This window comes from Martes martes (genome assembly GCF_963455335.1).
Source record: "Martes martes genome assembly, chromosome: 7".
Lineage (NCBI taxonomy): Eukaryota > Metazoa > Chordata > Mammalia > Carnivora > Mustelidae > Martes > Martes martes.
Genome location: NC_137894.1, coordinates 112,712,410 through 112,733,072, shown reverse-complemented (window position 1 = coordinate 112,733,072; position 20,663 = coordinate 112,712,410). Strand labels below are relative to the sequence as shown.

The window sequence follows — 20,663 nt, the reverse complement described above, 5'->3', positions numbered from 1 at the left end:
TCATCTGCTAAGAGTGGGGGGAAAATAAGCTTTTATGTTCTGGTGTGTGGAGATCTCCAGGTACAACTCTACTGAGCTAAGCGATGAGGAGTATGCCACCTCCTAGGAGAATCAGATAAGCTGAAGGGTTAAGGCCTTTAGAGGTCACCTACAGTCCAAGTAAGAACACTTTGCACTGCATATACACAAATTCATAACGCACACACACAGTCACACGAGGGACATTTCACGGAATAGTGCAATATGTGTGACGTCATCTGCTATTTTCTATTGTCTTCTATTTCATTTTTTTAAATTCTGGTTGTGACTCATGAATTTCATTTCATGACCCACCAATGGGTTGCAACACAGCTTGCAAAGTGCTGAATCAAGGTTGACCTTGTCGTTTTCATGCTGACAAAACTAGGGGGACAGAGATTTTTCTCAAGATCACACCAGAGCTTAGAACAGAAATCCACGGGGTCTCTCCACTAAAGGAGGGATCTCCATTTCTCTCAGGCTCAGAGGTCCTTTTTGTTTTCCCAAAGTCTTGGGAGCGCAAGGCTATCGGGGAGGGAGAGCCCAGAGGTCTGTATTCGTGGCATTCCTGCTAGGGGCTGAAGGGTTCCGCTGCCTCAGAAAACCCTACAGTGGAAAGGGTAGCGGGGGCAGTGGGGTTGAGAAAAAGCCTCCAGGTGAGGCACTGTGGCCTCCCAGACATTTTTTTATTTCCTGGTTGGGGTTCCTGCATCATCAGACACTTCCCTGAATTTCTCGTTCCTGGACACACAGCTATAGGGCAGCCTCCTTTAGTAATCCACCTTCTTTGTTTTCTGGCTTTTTCTGATAGTCTTTGCAGGTATTTAACCTCTACCAATTCATTTTACTTCTAGCCTCCACTTTCTCACCGTAATTCCTATTTCCTGTCCAAATCACGATCTTACCAATGATTGTCAGAGAGGCAACTCTGTGAAATTTGTGCTCACAAATACTATCCGAAAAGTTATCCAGATTAGGTCAGGCTTAGAAATGTTGTTTACCAAAAGGCCCAGTGATCAAGATAGAGGCAGTGTATCAAGGCTCTCAGTACAAGCCATCTGGGCAGAACTGCTTCTTTGCCTCCTGAAATTGCCTTGTAATCTTCCGTAGAATTTCTTAAAATCTCCATCTAAATTTGCTACTTAGTCGATTGCTAATCTTTTAGAAAAGCCTCTGAAAATGAAGAGCCAAAAGCCACAGTGTGTCCTGGGTAAATAAAGTTCAGCTTTCTGATGGCTTATTAGTTATACACCCTTAGAGAGTATGTAACAAAGGGGCCTGCTGTTTGCTTTGCTTAATCTGGTCTTAAAATCTCTGCTTCTTTGTCAGAAAACAATATTTGCAATTGTAAAAAAAATATTTACCAAGGAACTTGGATAGCATAAGTCAAAGGCTAAGAGCCAAAGGTCAGTAGTTCTTACCCCAAGTTTCCCTGGACCTGAGTCCCTGCTGTGGGGCTCAGCTGCACCAAACAAACAAGCTGTTTTCCGGGTTCATTAAGAAGCGGAGGTTTTAGAAGGGGAAGGAAAGAGAAGACTGCAGCCTGCTCCTCAGCCCAAAGCAAGAACCCTCTGGCCTGCCCCACAAAATTCCTGCTACATCTTTGCAGTGCAATGTGTCTCCATGGGAATATTGTAAGTACTCGCCCTGTTTCAAAAACCTGGGGAAAGTACTCAACTTACAAAATCCTGAAGGGCAGCTATTCCTCCCATTGACAGCAATGCCAGCATGCTCCCCTGGGGTTCGGGCCAGATGTTCACCGTGCATTCTGTGGGGAGGGCCTCCTGCCTGACAGTGGGGGACAGATGTGCATCCAAGCCCTTTGGTGTGGACTCTTTTCAACCTAGAAAGCAGCTTTGGACATCTGGCCCTGTGCGCTCAGTTTGGTGGTATCTGAATTTGCCTCTCATGTCATTATTTTCTGCAATCACCAGACGATCCAGCATCGGGAACCACCCCATAGACCAGTGAGTTCCAGGTTGTGGCCGGTGGGCCCTCTAGCATGAGTCAGAACTCCACTTCTTCTGGGTCCTAGGCCCACGCCACCAGAGCAGGTCAGCAGGGCCTGGCCCCCAGTCGGGACTAGGGTAAAGAGACCAGAAATGGAGTAACCAGAAAGAGGCCGAGGAAGAAGTGCTCACGGAGCCATGACTAAGAGCCCCACAGGCAGCCAGACCCGATGGTTTTGCAGGTCCTCCACACTGGTGTTAGAGGCCTACCACCCGCTTCCTCACTCCCTAGGATCTGCGAAGAGGTCTCGGGGTTGGCAGTTCCTAGATGGGTGCTTTAACCCTCATTCTTTGTCGCACCCTGTCAGGAAATTCTGCAGTTCTCCCCCAGCCCTACCTCCACCCTCTGTTAAGTTCTTGCTACGATTGCCAATCTCTTTTATCTCGTTAGGATAAATATCATTGGCAAATTCATCTTGGCCTTTGATTCTGTCCTGAAGTAGTTTCTATCAGGAGCATAGTAATTATCACCAGTGATAGGCAGTCGTGAGCATAATCAGCTTAAAGAAATGGCTTAATCCAAGGATCTTACCTTGAAGAACCAGGCCTTCCTTCTCGATGGTGTAGGCAAATGAGGTGAAGGGAGCCAGAGGGGACTTGGCGATGAGAATCTGCACATAAAGCATATTTTCCCAGGGTTAGTCAAAGGGGATATCAGAGATAAACCTCTATTCCTTCCCCCTTCCCATTTTAAGACTAGGTGGGAACATGTGACTACAAGCCATAAAGTTTATTTTAAAAAAATTATTTAAGAACCAAATGAGTGTTATTCCTTCAATTAGTTGGTCATTTTGGAAAGCTATACATTGATCCCAACTATTCTGCCACTGAATGTCATATTCTTGAGCCGGTTCTTCTAGAAATGTCTCATTATTTTTAAGTCACGTGCTTAAACAGCTACCTTTCTGCCAAAGATAAACCTAGACTGATTTGCTAATCTTATTTATAAATTCAGGTATTTTGCTAAAAAGAAATTCAAAGCTACCCTCAAAGATTAACCCTCATTATAAATATTCAAAACAACTCCATAAAAGCAAAGCTATGATAATTTGCTTTGTTGGCCCCAACTCTTCACCAAGTCTGTATTCATACTGTTTGCCACGTGACCACATTTCCTTTTACTTAAGGTGTGGCTGTTTCCCATGGTCCTAGACCATGGTTTTGGCCATGTAACTGGCTCTCCTAATAGGTTCTTTGCCTAGGCTTCAAGAAACCTCCCATATCTTCACTTGCTCATATGCTTCCGCTGCCAGAGAAAAAGCTGTCCACGTTAACCTGCTCTCTCAGAAGGAGGATGAGAGACACCTGGAGCAGTGCTGGCCAGCCAGCCCCAGTCTAAAGAGCTGACCTCCAGAAGACCCACGTAACCATTTGTTAAATGCTTATTACTGTATGCCTCTGAGACTTTGGTGTGGTTGTCATGAACCATCATTGCAGCGATAGTTGACTGATACACCAGCCAACACAAAATATCAAAAATATTTTGAGCACTGGCATTCTCCTAACAAAATACCTATTTTAAAAGGGACAGTCAGGCACCTGGGTGGCTCAATTGGTTGGGCAACTGCCTTTGGCTCAGGTCATGATCCCGGAGTCCCAGGATCGAGTCCCACATGCAGCTCCCAGCTGCACAGGGAGTCGGCTTCTCCCTCTGACCTTCTCTCCTCTCATGCTCTCTCTCACTGTCTCTCTCTCAAATAAATAAATAAAATCTTTAAAAAAGAAAAGAAAAGAGAAGAAAAGGGATAGTCATTTGGTCATTAAAAAAATGATTACCATTAACAACTATTACCATACTTCATATGGTTCCACAGAACCACAGAACTGGCGGATTATTTTATTATAACAGTTCTCTTGAAGGAGGAGGAAAATCAGTTTCCTGCTTTACAAAGTAACATCATCAAAGATAGTGACAGTTTAGCACACAGCCACTTAGGTAATCGGGGGGCAAGAGAGAAGGAAGAAGTACTTTCAAATAACCAAGAGGCTTACATGCAATATCTCAATTTATCTCAGTTCAACAAACATTTACTGATTGTCAACTATGAGAAATGGTAGTATAATGTGGTGGAAAGATCACGGGTTGTAGTCATAGAGTTTGAATCTTGGCTCTTCCACTAATCAGCTTGGTGCCTATGTCAAGGGCCTCATAGCCACTCTCCCTTCTTCTTTTTAGTTAATTAACTCCCCAGGTTTCAATATTTCTTTGCCTCTTTTGCAACTGGGTGTGGCCATGTGATCATGCTTTAACTAATAGACCATGAGTATAAGTGACAGGTAGCACTTCCAATATTTTGAAAACTTATGCTTTCATTAAATAATTATGTGCTCTCCACTTTCCCTCTTCCCAAGGGCAGGGAGGGACCAGCTTCTACCCCATGGAGGTGGATATCCTGGGAGATGATGAACCACATGGGAGAAGCATCTGTGCTTCCCACCTGGGGTCACCTGCCCATCTCAAGATAGTGCCACTTGAATTGCCGAATTCTGAATTGCCGAATTCCCAATGTTTTTGCTACTATGGTGTACATAGCCTGAATTCTAACCAATACTGTGGCTCTGCACAACCTAATCTTTTGGATTCTCCATTTTCTCTCACGTAAAATGGGGATGACAACACCTACCTAAATGGGATTATCGTGAGGATTAAATTAAATACATAAAACTCTTGTCATGGGGTCAAACTAACAAAAACATTTCCAAACAACTCATTGCAGATGCTTCCCAAGTGCTTCCCTTGATTTTCACTCATCAAAAACAAAAATACTTTACTTTTACCAGAAGGATTCAACTCAAGTTAAATCTCAATAATTTTTACTATTGTTCCAAAGTTCTCTAGATAAACTTGCTCGTCATCCTCAGAACCAATGAGTAGATGGTAAGGGTGGGCATTTGCATCTTCATGTCAAAAACATCTCCCCTGAAAATTAGACAGAAACTTTCTGACAGAGATAGTTTAGGGATGGCTCAATGAGAAGTTTACAGATGCCCCCTTGGTAGGAGAATGGCATAATAGAAGAGAGGCTAGTGCTTCTTGAACTTCAGCGTGAGTGTGAATCACCTACAGGTCCTGTTGACATGCAGTATCTCATTCAGTAGGTTTTGAGTGGTGCCTGAAAATCTGCATTTCTAGCGAGCTCCTGGGAGATGCTGATGTTGTGCTCCATAGACACATTTTGAGCAGCTGGGTTCCAGGAAACTAGCCTGACTGAAGAATCTAAGATGAAGAAGCCAGAGACAGGAGTCCTGGAGCCAATTAGAAAGCTACTGTGATAACTCAGGGATAAGATGACAAGGGCCTCAACCACAGCTGTGTCACAAAAAAATGGGAAAAAAGGAAATGGAGAAAAGAAATATAAACCCTTTAGATCAAAGAGCAATAGAAATAAACTAAACATATCCAATACCTCAGATCTTTACTGTCTGCATAAAGCAACTGGACATGAAACTGAAAGGCTATAAATAAACCATAATCAATAAAGTAGCATATTATATTTTTGAAAATTATATTACCATTTTTATTGGATAGACTGCAAAATCCAAGACTCAGGAAAACAAAGGATGTGATATTCCAGTGCAACACAACAAATGGGATCTAAGCCTAAGCCTCCTGCTTGGTGGTGCTACCTCCATCACTTGAATGCTTCTGCTCCCAGTGAGCACATGCTCACCAGGAGGGACCTCACACAGGGAAGGAGCTCCCTTCCAGGGAATCACAGGGTTTGGGCAGGTCATTGATTAATGTCCTGTTCTTCCCATGCAAGGTTTAAAATGGATAATCAAGGGACGCCTGGGTGGCTCAGTTGGTTAAGCGGCTGCCTTCAGCTCAGGTCATGATCCCAGCGTCCTGGGATCGAGTCCCACATCGGGCTCCTTGCTCCGCAGGGAGCCTGCTTCTCCCTCTGCCACTCTGTCTGCCTGTGCTCACTCTCTCTCTCTCTCTCTCTGGCAAATAAATAAATAAAATCTTTAAAAAAAATAAAATGGATAATCAAAAGGATGATTTATATGCAGTTAGAAAGAGGAAGTGATCAGTTATGTCAGATGAATCCCACTTCCTTGTTTTGGAAAGAACTTCCAGATTAATAGAGGAGAGAGCTACCACCAACATGTAGTATCTAATTTTCAGCAAAAAAATGTAACAAATTCTCAATATCCTTCTGAATAAAGTGAAGATGGTTGGGCTGGATGCTAGTATCATTAAGAGGATTTGTAAGTGACAAGAAGATCGAGAGCAACCTCTCGTAGAATGTACTGGATTCTAGCCTTGGTCTGTCAATGTTCAACATTCTTACTGACCCGGATAAGGACACTAATGTATTCAACCACATCCATACAACAAACATGGGATCCACCAGGGAACAGAACTGACAAAAATTGCCACTATAATGCAGCTTATAGCCTAAAGGAAGAAAAAGATAATAAACAAAATGAATAGATAGAATATGTGGCATATTAGATCATTATACATGCTGTGGAGTGGAAAAAAAAAAGCAGAGAAAGAATATAGGAAGTATATTAGATCAGAGAAAAGGGTCAATTTTAAATAGAGTACTAAGAGAAGACTTTACTAAAAAAGATGGCATTTGGACTTGTGGATCATGTAATTAAACCCATTGATGGGATGCTGAATATGGTAACAGAAGACAGAAAGTTTAGGGGTGCCTGGGTGGCCCAGTGGGTTAAGCATCTGCCTTTGGCTCAGGTCCTGATTCCAGGGTCTGGGATAGAGCCCTGTGTATCGACTACTCTCCCTCTCCCTCTCCCTCTGCCTCACCTCCCCCACTCCCCCGCTCATGCTTGTATGCTCTCTCTCTCTCTCTCTCAGGTAAATAAATTAAGTAAAAAAAAAAAAAAGTTGTTATATTGGATTAGATAATCATAAGATCAAAACAAATCTCAGTTTAGTTAAAAGGTTGGAACAAATATTTAAGAATGAATTTTTATCAAAACATATATAAGGCCTTGTCCTTGAGGACAGAAAACCCACTACTGGTTACAGAACGGGGGACATGAGATTCAGTGTTCAGAAAATGGATTAGGAATGCTAGTTAACTATAGTTCAGTGTGAGTTGGTTGTGGGATGTGGTTCACAAAAATCTAGTGCGGTCTCAGGTTGTATCATCTGGAACAAGAGAAGTGGTGGTCCTTTTCTTCTCATTCAGCAAACCATACTGGGTGCAATATGTTTGGACTGGAGCCTAAATTCCAAAGGGGAAACCGACAAATAAGGGAACAACTGGAGAAGAACTATCAAGTGGTTCAACATGCAAAGCAAGCCATGACCACAAACACTTCAATGCAAACATGATCCTAAGAGGTCTGGAGTGAAGGTGTATATTGCTTTTATTTATGGCTTTTCTTTCTTTTTTTCATATGAGTTTTCTGATCTGAAGATTCTATAGTGTTACATAGTAGAGACGGGAAGTGTAAATCGCTTTCTAGCCTAACAGATTTCAGAGAAAAAGTGATGCTTGCCAAAAGTGAATCTTCCCTTTTGAAGTCTTGAATGAATATCCCATGCCCTTGTGCCTCTCTGCTTTTCAAACTACAAATTATCCTTTTCTAAAGCAAACAACCTTCCACGGTAGATAATTTGGCCTGTTCTATTTCAGATGTTCAGTCAGCCCATAAATTTGGGGTGTTCTAATCATTGTCTGACTTGTGCTGTTGTCAAGTATCATCCCACCTTCTTCAATAATGACCTACAAGGAGGGTCTGGCTGCTTCATAAAACTCTAGGGCCCTAGTGAAAAATTTTTATCATACTCAACCCTGTATGCAATGTGTGAAGTTGGTTTTAGAATCCTCTGAGGGTTCACAGAAATATGTAGTTGGGCAAGAATTAGTGCAGACCCTGGGGATCAGAAAGCCCAGAGCCCCACAAGGCAGGTGTGTGATATTGTGAGCTATTATCCCCCCTGCAAATAGCCAGATTGTTTTTTCTTGAATGTTTCCTTCATATCAGACTAGTTTGGCTTCACACTCTAATGAATATATTTTCTCCTCTCTTCACCTATTCTTGCAAGGAAAGTGGTCATCAATACTTTAAAATTCTTTGGAGGAACATTTAAAGTTCCTCCAAAGTCCCAAGTCCCACTACTATCTGGATGTAATTTCCATTACTCATACCACCCACCCATCTATACATGTACTTATTCAACCCACAAACATTTACTGGGCACTTTCCTTTGTGCTAGGCAGTGTTCTAGAGGCAGGGGATATAGCAGGGGGTGGGACAGACAAGGTCCTTGCTTTCATGGAGCTGATATTCTGGTGGCAGAACATAGACAATATAGGGAAGCCTTTAGGCCTTTGGGCTTTTTTTCCCCGTTGATATTCTTCTATGAGTTCCTCATTCCTGAGCACTCATTCATTCATTCAATCTATTCATCAGTAAACATTTATTGTTGGGCCAAGCAGATTCAATTTGCAATGTGTGAATTTGCATTTTTTAAAGGATTGCTATCTATTTTGACCTCAATTTATTTCTTAGGTATATGTTCTGAATTCTTGATGGAATTGCAAAGATCAGGAACATGTTTTTTGATCCCACATCCATCCCTTTTATAGGGCCCAATCCAGTGCTATGTACAAAGTGGACTCCTAAAATGATTGATGGGTATCTTCCTCACGGTTCTTTACTTTATCTGCGTGCTATACGTGTGAAGGTCTCTTCCAATTTACAAGTGAAAACAGAGAGACCTATATATTCCAAATAAAACGTGGAAGGGGAAGTCAGCCCTTGGAGCTCACTAGCTTTCCCTTATAGATCCTATTCACCTTTTTTTATGTCCTGTCATGTGCCTATTTGGCTCTGAACAAATAAATTGTCAACTGATTCTCTTTAGCTCTAAGGTGACAGCTGATTTAAACCTCCCAGTGTTACCCCTACTGGTGTTTGCATTTTAATATAAGACTCTTGAAGGAGCTGAAAGATCCACTACTCAATGGATCTAAAGTGGTAGAAAATCCTACAGGATTGGGGAGGGCGAGGGAGCCTTCTGGGGTTCCCACAGTAATGATGTTGGTGATGAGGTGATGGTGATGATGATGATGACGATGGTGATGTTGATAAGAAAGCAACAACCCTTTGAGGTCGTTGGCTTATAAGTGCTGAAGTCAAGATTCCAGCCCAAGCCAGCTGGCTCTATAGTGCATACTTTTAACTACCATGATGGTAGCCCCTAATCTGTCATGCATAGATCAATCTACTTCTCTGGGATAATACATCAAAATGAGGCAGAATATATAACAGCAAATAAGGGCACTTTTTCCCTGCAGCATGGATATTTCACAATTGAAGACAAAGAAGGGAACTGGATAGGGCATCCATGCAGGTTGCCTTGGATGTTCACAAGCTTCCACACTGGCAGTCTTGTTTCTGCCCTTCATTTCTGAATATCCAGATCCTACCTATTCCTTGAACCCCATACAAATGCCACCTCTCCCAGAAAGCTTATGCCAATTTCTCCAGCCTGAGGTAATCTGTCTCTAATCCCATCACACTTCATCTACACCTCTCTAATAGTGCTTACTGCCTTCTCCATGGTTTCACAGTTAATGTCACCTGGACTCAATGCTATGTATTTGAAGGTAGAGAAGATGAACATCATGGCTGCTTCTCCTAGTCCCACCAACCCCCAGTATGGTGCCAAATACATAATAGAAGCTCAATTATAAAACCCAACAATGGAGGAGTGAATAAATGCACAAACTGGTGACCCTCAGAAGCCCTGACTCATACGCACTTTGAGAACGTAGCAGGCACCTCTCTTCAGAGTTGGGAGACTTAGAAGATGCCATAGAACGAGCAGCCTTCCCAGTCAATCACTGCCAAGATTCTTAGCTTGGGCAGGTCCAAAGTCAAGTCTTTGGTTTCAGCTTGCTATAGCATCACATGTTTTTCCTGGCCTGATCCCACTTCTAAGAGGCTCAGAAAGTGGAAAAGGAGCCATAAAACAGAAAGTGCTGGCCATAGGAACCTCAAGCCTCCCCCAGTATGGAGACACCTTCTAGGGATAGTGCCTGTGTCTTTCTGAAGTGTAGGTGTGATCATCCCCACATCTGGAGCAATCCAGTCCTCCCTTCTCCCTCATGGGTGGTCAGGAAGGCTAGCGTGGAGCAGATGGCACAAAGATGTCAGAAACCTTGGGTATAGACCATCCTGGAGGCTGGCTTTTATAGAGTTCTGGTCCTGGCAGTTTACCTGAGTTCCTGCAATACAGCCCCAACTTTAGGAAAAAGTGAATTTCGCCTTTATGGCCTAGGAAAGTAGACATGAATAAGCAGACATGTGCTGAGGATAATCTGGCACCGATTCTTCCACTTTCTCTTCTCTAATTCTTGTGCCAGGCAGGCTTCCTTGAACACTGCTAATTAATCCTTCCTCTCTTCTATTTCCTTCCCCTTCCCACACACTACCCCAAATCTCACACTGGTTGGAGGTGAAGGGCAGAGTAAAACCAGCTGGCAGAGGAAAAGAATAAGCAGAAGAAATTCTTCCTGTAGGAGCAGGTGGTAGGCCTGGTTTTCTTTCTAACCCTGCTCTCTGCTATAAAATTTAGAGCCCAAAGACAATGTAATATGTTGAGCCAAGACAACTGGGCTGAAAAGCAATTGAGATAGCTGAGAAATACAACTTATATCCATCCACAATTTCCTATTTTGGTACTTATTTAACCCTGCCTCAGTCTCCTCTGTGACCAGCAAGATTATGTGGTTGTTGATGAATTCAGCAGTGATGTCCTTGTTGAATACATCTGATACTTTTATCTGCATGCAAGGGTCCTTCTGAGAAGCAAGGGAGGAAACCTACTGACTCTGAAATGTCCTTCAACAGGGACCCTATTATCTCACTTCAACTGGATGCCTGGGCTAATAAAACCCATTGCTAAGCTAAACAAACCTTTCCTCTAGCTGCGCCAAGTGTCTGCGACAGAAATCCTTCATGCCAGGGATTTTCCTTCTTGTCCAAGACTTAGAAAAAGGTTGTTTTCTCAGCTGCTTTGAAGCCCAGGAAGACAGCCAGGGAGGCACACAGGCCAGTCAGTCTTGCCTCAGATAATTCAACAGGCTTTTGATAACCTCAAGTCTTCTGTCTCTTCCCCAGGTTGAGCTGAACTCTCCAAGCCTAGGGACAGAAGGGCCGGAAATGCTCCAGACAGGAAGATCTCTGTGGTTGGAAGAAGGCCACAGGGCCAGGGGGGCTTGAAGTATACCCAGAGATCCTCAAAGGAATTCCCTAGTCATTGTGTTAAGAGAGCTGAAGGGAAAGGTGGCAGAGGTCCAGCTCCCAGTCCGCATCTGGATCGTATACTGATTAGAATCTGCTTCATCACTTGGAAAATCACTCTCCATGGAATGCTGAAGTGTTAGTACCAACAGCTTTGCAAGATTATGAGGGGAGAGTAGAGAATGAGTTTCATGGCATCTAAACTGCCTTCTCAAAATAGGGGCGCAAGATCTGTAGAAGTAATATAGTACTGGAAAATGACAGGATGGAAAAATGAACCATATTTGAGCAGGCATGAACTTTGTAATTGATCTACATGTGGCCTGTTTCACTACTTTCCCTACAGAAATTAGGGGCAGAAATTAAGTTGATCTGAATTGCTAATGAAATATAATTCTAGACTCAGAAGATTCTCCTAGAAATTTTGGCCCTGAGGCTATGAGATCTTATTCCCCTATAGAGTATTACCATACTCTTTCATAACATCTCTCTGGCGATTATTTAAAAATGTTTATCTATAATACATCAGGTCCCCAAAGTATATAAACTAAAAGAGCTAGCTCCCTAAAGAAAACATTAATTTCCTCAGACCAATAGGATATGAACTTAGTAAATTATGATGATATTTCTTCAGGGTCAGAGTGGCATTTTGAGTTTATTATTTTTTCCCAGCATTTTATTATGAAATTTTTCAAACATACAGCAAAGTTGAAAGAATTTTAGAGTGGGTACCCATAAATCTATCAAGTAGATTCTACCATTAACATTTTATTATACTTGTTTTTAGCACTTATCTATCCATCCATCCATTTATCCATCAGCCCATGTTTTACTTTTATTGTTGTTGCATTTCAAAGTCAATTACAAACATCAGTGCACTTCCCCCTAAATACTTTGGCATGCATATAGTTAACTATAAGCTTAATATTTGTTCATATATTTTTAAAGTCATGTTGGGTTTTTATTTTTTTCCAGTGAATTTCACATGAGATTTAAAGGGTTAGTGATTTTTCCCAAATTATACTAACATCAGAGAGAATTTAGTGATTACACATACAGAGATAGCATACATAATCAAAGATTATGGGTCACTATTTCTATATTAAATATCAATTTTACTAAGGTATTATTTATATGCACTAAAATTCTTTTTTAATATAGACACTTAAGCTATAAATTTCTCTTCAAGCACTGATTTAGCTGTATCACATAAGTTTTGGTGTGTTGTATTTTTGTTTTCACTTTCTCAAAGTATTTCCTAATTTCCCTTATTATGTTTTCTTTGACTTATTGCTTCTTTAGGAATGTGTGTGAGTATGCATTTAACTTGCACACATTTGATAATTACCCACATTTCTTCTGTTATTGATTACTAATTTTATTCCACTGTGATAAAAGACGTTTACATGGTTTCCTTTGGGCTCAGTTTGTGGTGTGATATATGGTTTATCAAGGAGAATGTTCCATGTACACTTGAGAAGAATGTGTATCTGCCATTATTGAGTAGAATGTTCTCCAAATGTCTATCAGGTCTAGGTGGTTTATAGTGTTGCTCAGGTCTTCTTTTTCCTTATTGACCTTCTGCGTAGTTCTGTTATTGAAAGTGGGTAATAAATCTCCAGGTACTATTGTTGAATTGTCTACTACTCCCCTTCAATTCTTGTCACTTTTTGCTTCATGTATTTTGGTGTTCAGTCATTAGATGCATATATGTTTATTATTGTTATGTCTTCCTGATTTATTCATTTTTTTATTCTTTTAAAATGTCCTTTTTTGTGGCACCTGGGTGGCACAGTTGGTTAAGTGTCTGACTCTTGATTTTGGCTCAGGTCATGATCTCAGGGTCATGGGGTTGAGCCCTGTGTCAGGCTCCACTCTTACACGGAGTCTGCTGGAGATTCTCTCTCTCCCTCAGCCTCTCTCCCTGCCGGCACTCTCTAAATCAATCAATCAATCAATCAATCAATCAAAAAATCTTTTTAGGGGCGCCTGGGTGGCTCAGTGGGTTAAGCCTCTGCCTTTGGCTCAGGTCATGATCTCAGGGTCCTGGGATCGAGCCCCACATTGGGCTCTCTGCTCAGCAGGGAGCCTGCTTCCCTTCCTCTCTCTGCCTGCCTCTCTGCCTACTTGTGATCTCTCTGTCAAATAAATAAATAATAAAAATCTTTAAAAAAAATCTTTTTAAAAAAGAGAGTCCTTTTTTGCTTTGCATAATAATTTTTTAAAAGATTTTATTTATTTATTTGAGAGAGAGAGAGAGCATGAGCAGAGAGAGCAGCAGAGGGAGAAAAGCAGACTTTCCACTTAGCAGGGAGCCCAGATGTGGGGCTTGATCTCAAGACCCTGAGAGCACAACATGAGCTGAAGGCAAACTCTTAACTGACTGAGCCATCCAGGTGCCCCTCCAGTAATAATTTTTGTCTCAAAGTCTGTTTTGTCTGATGTTGGTAACCAGCTCTCTTTTGGTTACTGTTTGTAAAAGAGTTCCTGAAGCCAGTTTCAATGTACGTGTATGCTGAGACTTCCCCATACCCAGAAGCTATTCTCAGACACCAGTAGGCTATCCAAGAATTCAACTCAATGCTGACACTATCTACCTGGAGACAGAATCAGATTCCACAGGTAAAGGACTTAGTCCTAAAAGACTGCCCTCTACTTCAGATACCAGTCTCAAGCTCATGTTACCTGTGCTTCTGACAAACTGGCCATATTTCAGAGGTTCCATTGACTCCCTCCAACTCTGGATGCCAATCACCCATACTTCTGACTGACTGGCTACAAGTCAGGGGTTCCCATGACTTCGTCCTTGGGTTCAATTAATTTGCTAGAATGACTCACAGAAATCAGAAAAACACATTTACTTACTGATTACTGATTATAAAGTATATTAAAGGATACTAATTAACATCTAGATGAAGAGATGTATAGGGTAAGGTCCTGAACAAAGGACCTTCTGTCTTCATGGAACTTGGGGCCTGGCATGGTGGCATGTGAAAGCATTCTAGATCCCCAATGTGGAAGCTGTCTAAACCAACTCCTTTTGGATTTTGTAGAAGCATCATTATGTAGGCATGATTAACTCACTGCTCACTGGTGATTGATTCAACCTATAGCCCCTTTCCCCTCTCTGGTAATCAGGATGTGAAAGTGTAAGTTCAGACCCCCTATTTATGGTTGGCTTTCCAGGTAACCAGACAGCATCCTTAGGTGCTTTGCAAAAGTCACCTTCATTAACATAAACCCATTTGTGGTGGAAGGGATTGTCAAGAATAACAAGACAACTATTTCACCTTTATGGCTCTGAAGCATTTTCAGGAACTGAAGACAAAAGACTAAGTATTATAACACAAGGTGCTCCATTGCTCTTATCAATAGCTCAGGAAATGCCAAAAGTTTTGGGATCTGTGAGCAAGGAACTGTGGACGAGGACCAAATATATAGGAGAAATATATTTGGGTCATCTAAATCACAGTATTGCCATTTGCATGGTATGTATTTGTTCATCCTTCCAACCAATTTGTGTCTTTGACTCAAAGGTGTGTCTCTTGTAGACAGGATTTGGTTGGATCATATACATACACATATATATATCATATATATATTTATCAATGTCTGCTTTTGATTGGAATATTTAGTTCATTTACTTTTAATATAATTATTGATGAGGTAGGATATGTCTGCCCTTTTGCTATTTTTCTGTAAATCTTATGGTTTTTTGTTCCTCAAATTTTTCCATTACTGACTTCTTTGTGTTAGATATTTTTCTAGTATACCATTTTAATTCTCTTACTTCTTTTACTATATACTCTTGAGTTATTTTCTTATTGGTTGCTCTGGGAATTGCTATTAAAATTTTAACTTTAGGGGCGCCTGAGTGGCTCAGTGGGTTAAAGCCTCTGCCTTCAGCTCAGGTCATGATCCCAGGGTCCTGGGATCGAGCCCCGCATCGGGCTCTCTGCTCAGCGGGGAGCCTGTTTCCTACTCTCTCTCTCTCTGCCTGCCTCTCTGCCTACTTGTGATCTCTGTCTGTCTAATAAATAAATAAAAATCTTTAAAAAAAATAAAAAATTTTAACTTTAAACAATTTAGTTCAGATTTGGTAACACTTTAATTTCAATTACTTACAGAAACTTTGCTTCAATATAGCTCCATTATCCTCCTTTCCTTTGTACTATCGTTATACAAATTGTATCTTTATGCATGTTATCAACATAGTTTTGTATTTATTGCTTTATGCAGTTGTCTTTCAAATCAGATAGGGAAAGAAAAGAACTACAAAAAAAATACATTCATATTGTCTCTTAGATTTACCTATGTATTTATTTTTACTGAAGCTCTTTGATTTTTCATGTGGATCTGACTTATCCTCATGTCTTTTCATTTCAGCCTAAAGAGCTCTTTTAAGTACTTCTTGTAGGTCAGGCATAGTCGTGACAAATTCTCAGATTTTGTACTTCCGAGAGTATCTTACTTTATCTTCATTTTTGAAGGATAGTTTTGCTAGATATACCATCCTTGGTTGACAGTCTTTCTTTCAGCAAATTAAATGTCATTCCACTGCCTTCTGGCCTCTATGGTTTCTGATAAGAAGTCAGCCAACTAATTTTACTGAGGATCCTTTGTACGTGAAATCACTTAGTGACTAATAATTGAATAGCTAATGATTAAAAAGATTCCCTAAATGCCTTGGACCAGTAAGTTTCCCCACCTTTGCCAAGGGTCTCTCTTGTGTGTTGAGGCATGACTTCAACACTCCAGCAAGCAGTTTAAAACTCTACCTTAATCTTTACTTCTTGCTTATACAGAGCCTTAAGGTCATCCAGAAGTGAGAGCATAAGGTCTTCTTAGGTCCTTCCTGGGCATGAGCAAAGCCCTGTGCATTTGTGTAGTCTTCCAGGTTCCCTGATGTATGTAGGACATTTACAAAGCCCCCTGTGGACATCTCAGTCCCCAATTATTTTCTTTAATTTTTTTTTTCTTTTTCTTGTCAGCCTCTTGTTAGCTCTACCTAGTAATGGGAACTTAAACAGTCATGATGGTAAGTAATTGTCACTGATTATTTTCAACAAATTCTCTGTGGGTAGGGCTGTTCACACAGACCAAGCTCTGAGGCAGGTCAAAAAGGTCAAGCCCTGAGAATGGAGCTTTCAATGAGCTATCAGGTCAAATGGTAACAAATCTCTTGGATGGGGCTTTTGGGGAGCTGGAAACCTGTTCTGCCTCTTCCAGTGGCTGGTAGGCTGCTGGCTCACAAAGTTATCATAGTTGAAAGATGGTTGGCTTTCAAGATTACTGTAGAGCTGTAGAGGGAGGAGGAGGATGGGATTAGGGAACAAATGTCATTGTTCTTATAAGGATTCTTCTGCTTTTCTTGAATAAATACTCCTCAAATTGTTGTAAGCAATAGTTAATTTCCAGAGTTCTAAAAAAGTTGATTTTGACAGTTTTTGTCAATGTACTTCTTGCTTCGTGGATGTGCAGACATTTGGAGTGTCATACTCTGCCATTCTATATATTGACTCTCTCAAGTCAAATTTTTAAACATCCTGATTCCATATTCACCTGTTATCAGCCCCTATTCTTTTTCTGTTTTGAATATTTTCACAGTTTTAGATGACTGGTTGGTTTTTAATTGCGAGAGAGCATTTGAGTTGGGGGAGGCGCGGAGGGAGAGGGAGAGAGAGAATCCTCAAGCAGACTCCCTGCTGAGCACTGAGCCAGATGAGGGACAGATCCCAGGACTCTGAAATCATGACCTGGGCTGAAATCCAGAGTCAGATGCTTAACCGACTAAGCCACCCAAGCACCCTTGTTTTATTTTTATTTTTTTTTTTTCCACATTTTTTTTTTTTTTATTTTCAGCGTAACAGTATTCATTGTTTTCCTTGTTTTATTTTTAATGAACTTAATGCTTATACACACTTTGAAATAGCAAATAATACCATTTGGTATTATCTTCCACCCCTTTAACTGAATTTATGTTGGCTATCATATTTTTAACTTCCAGGATTTCTTTCTTGTCCTCTATTTCTAACTGAGCACATCCTAATCTTGCTAATTCTTTAATTCTCTGAGATTAATTATGTAGTTTATGGGGGTTTTCTTCTTCTTCTTCTTCTTCTTCTTCTTCTTCTTCTTCTTCTTCTTCTTCTAAATTTTGCATTAGCTCTAATTCCTCATGGAATTTTTTTTCTTTTTTTTCTGTTTGTTTTATTCTCTCTTTGATGTAGGAGGCATTTCCAAATTATCCTTGGTTGTTCATTCATATTTAAATTATATATGAAATACATTTTATTCTAAAAATAAAACTAGAACTTCTATGTATATGGACATTTGTGGGATCCACTAGAGAGTGATCAATGTTAATACACAGAGATGCCTTCTCAGAGGTGGACTGGTATTTTAAAAAAGAGTTCTCCAATCTCTTGTCTAGTTTCCACATTCTAGAAGCAGGGCAGAGAAAGATTCACCATTTGGCAGGTGTAATCCCCTGTTTTAACCACATGCCTCCCCAAATCCTCTGCTTTGTTTGGAGTCCCAAGCCTGAAATTTCTCAAATTCATTTTCTCTAAAGATAAATTTTGGCCTTCAACCTGGGTTGGAGAGATTTATCACCTGGCTGTCCAGGGTGACAAAGGGGGTCCAACTGTTTCATATATAATTTCCAAACAGTCTGTTGTCATCTTCTCTACCTTCTGTGATACCTTCTTCCAAGTCCTGAGAAAAGCTCTTGTGTTCGATTGTTACACTACATTGAAGGCACTTTGATTTGCAGTTTCCTCTGTTATTCCTTATCAATATTCTATCACTTCCTCTCTTCCAATACTTCATTGAAATCTGCTGATATCTCAAAATAATTCTCAATGTCTTTGCCCTTTTGGATTAATATCTTTTATTATTATTAAACTGAAATAATTTCAGATGGATCATGAGAAAGAGTAGAAATAATCATAAGTGGTTAAACCTCCACATTAAAGAGGAGGCTGTCTTTGAAAGCTTTAGTTCTATCTCCAATCAGGTAGTGATTTGGTGGCATCATCATAATATCAGATTTGAGGGTCAGTTACAAACACGCACACACGTGCACACACACACACACATACACACACACACACACCATGCATATAAGTACAATGTATATGAAAAAGCTCCTCTCAAGGGTGCACAATATAATTTTTTTAAAGATTTTATTTATTTGAGAGAGAGAGAGAGAGAGATCACAAGTAGGCAGAGAGGCAGGCAGAGAGAGAGAGGGGAACAGGCTCCCCACTGAGCAGAGAGCCCCATGTGGGGCTTGATCCCAGGACCTTGAGATCATGACCCGAGCCGAAGGCAGAGGCTTAACCCACTGAGCCACCCAGGCGCTCCAAAGGTGCACAATATAATTTTTAACTATCCTCAAATCATGCTCCTGGGAGGCTAAAAAATATGTGTTGGGACCAAGTATGATCATCATTACAAAATGTAAAGTGCTTTGAATTTAGTCAGTCAGGCCTTCACATATTGGCTGTATAACTTTGGGCACCCCAACTTCTCCAAGCTTCACTTCCCTCGTCTCTAAATTGAGCACAGTAAAACCACCGTCAATGGGCTTATTGCAGAGATTAACAAGATGAAGGAAAAGAATGAAAAATGTGGTACTTCATAAGTGCCTAAGAAATGTTAGCTTTTCTTGGCCATGGTAGGGTTGGGGGAAGAACTCAGGAAAAGAATGCAGGAAAGTTAGTGACTTGCCCTCTCTTGAAGGACAGTCAGCTCAATGATCTATCAGTCTTTGCCGTCCACGTGAGAGTGTTTGTGTGTCTAAGGCTCATGTATCATTTTACCCACAGGCTGTAGCACCGTAAATTGAGGCTTCAAATGAGATGCCTAAGCATTGCTCAAATTATTAATATTACCATTGGGTGTTGCTACAGGAAGAAGTAAGAACTGGATGGATCCCTAGTAAGTTCATGGCCATCAAATATCATATTTAAACATTGTTTCCAACTTAAAAAAATCAAGTTAATGGAAGTATTGTTGATTTTAACTTTCAAATAAGTATGAGCTGGTTTCACTGTTACCTAAATTTGGAAATTTCAGTCTAGCTCTGACCAAAGCAACCAAACACTGTTACACACAATTGTCAAGTGACAAAGACCTATTCCCTTTCTCTGTCATAAATCAGGAGTATAAAAATGACCAGGAAAAAAAAAAAAGATGCACAGGAGGGCTGTCCTGATATAAACACTAAGCTCTCTGAACATGCAGTGAGGCAGGCCTGGCTTCCCAGCACCATCCACAGGCCTGTAGGAAGCAGAGAAGGATCTTCTTGCCCAGGCCTGCTCAGAAAGACAGCCAAGGTAAGGCAGCTCTGGTCTGCAAAGGTCATAGAAATAAGGTTGTGGGTGTGTGACTATTATGGTAAAAAGATGCCAGGAACTCCGAGGGTGTGTCTTGAATTCTGAAGCACACATCCCTGTTACATCATGCTTGGGCCACACGGGATTTTCTTTCGTCTCACAGGAATTGATTCGAGGAAGGCAACATGTTTCTATGTAAAGAGGCTGAACTCTGGGCTTGACATATCCAAAAACAGCTGGTCAAGTGGGACTGGTTTGTGTAATGTACCACATCCCTGGCTCTGTTCTGATGGGTGGAGAAACTAGTGCTAGTGGGAAATCAGCACACTCTTTCTTCAGAGCATGGTCAAATTAATTCCCTCTGTTAATGCAGCATTCTTACTATTTCCCTAAAGCCCTCCCCCAGTTAAAAAAAAAAAAAAGGCAGAAGACAAGGAGGAAACACAAGACAGGATTGCCAATGAGTTTAAGAATGTAACAGAGAGACAGTAGAATATCATTCCCACCCTTTCCTTTAGGGCCTCAACTAAATCTAGTTTGAACTAGTCTTTGCAATACGTTTAGTAAGATGGAAGAGAGCTGGAACTCTATACAGTAACTCTCATGCTGACAACTCAGCATGTAACTGGGGACCTGTCAGTTTAATAATTGTATTTTTAATATTTTTACAGTGAGTGTGTCTAAATTTTACACTAGATATAAATATACAGTAACTCATTTTTCAAGTATTGTTGAAGAATTAAGGTATGTTGAGTCCACAGAAACAGGCTCATAGACTGAAAAAATTCAAGAAATGGGGATCTGCAGGAGAAGGACTTTAGAAAGAACTTGGTAAGAAGAGCTTGATAGAAACCAGATTGTTTGCTAAGTGGAGTAAAAAGCTGTCCTATTTCTTTGGGAACCCACCAGGTTTCCATTTGGGGGTTACTTCAAACATCAGGACTTTTGGTGGACTTGGGGTAATAATAGTGATAGGAGCTAACATTTATTAATTAAGCTCTCACGATGTGCCAGGCACTGCTTTAAGACATGTAATCCTCCTGTCAACCTTATGAGGTAA

At 40.8% G+C, this 20,663-nt stretch overlaps 1 protein-coding gene across 3 annotated transcripts in view; it reads right to left on the bottom strand.

Moving 5' to 3' along the window:
• Positions 1-20,663, bottom strand: part of RAD51B (RAD51 paralog B) — a 679,511-nt gene that overhangs the window by 116,739 nt on the left and 542,109 nt on the right. For all 3 annotated transcript variants that reach the window (XM_080809116.1, XM_080809115.1, XM_080809113.1), the window contains exon 10: positions 2,560-2,638. In XM_080809116.1, coding sequence (XP_080665242.1) covers positions 2,560-2,638 — 79 coding nt within the window. The remainder of the gene's footprint in view (positions 1-2,559; positions 2,639-20,663) is intronic.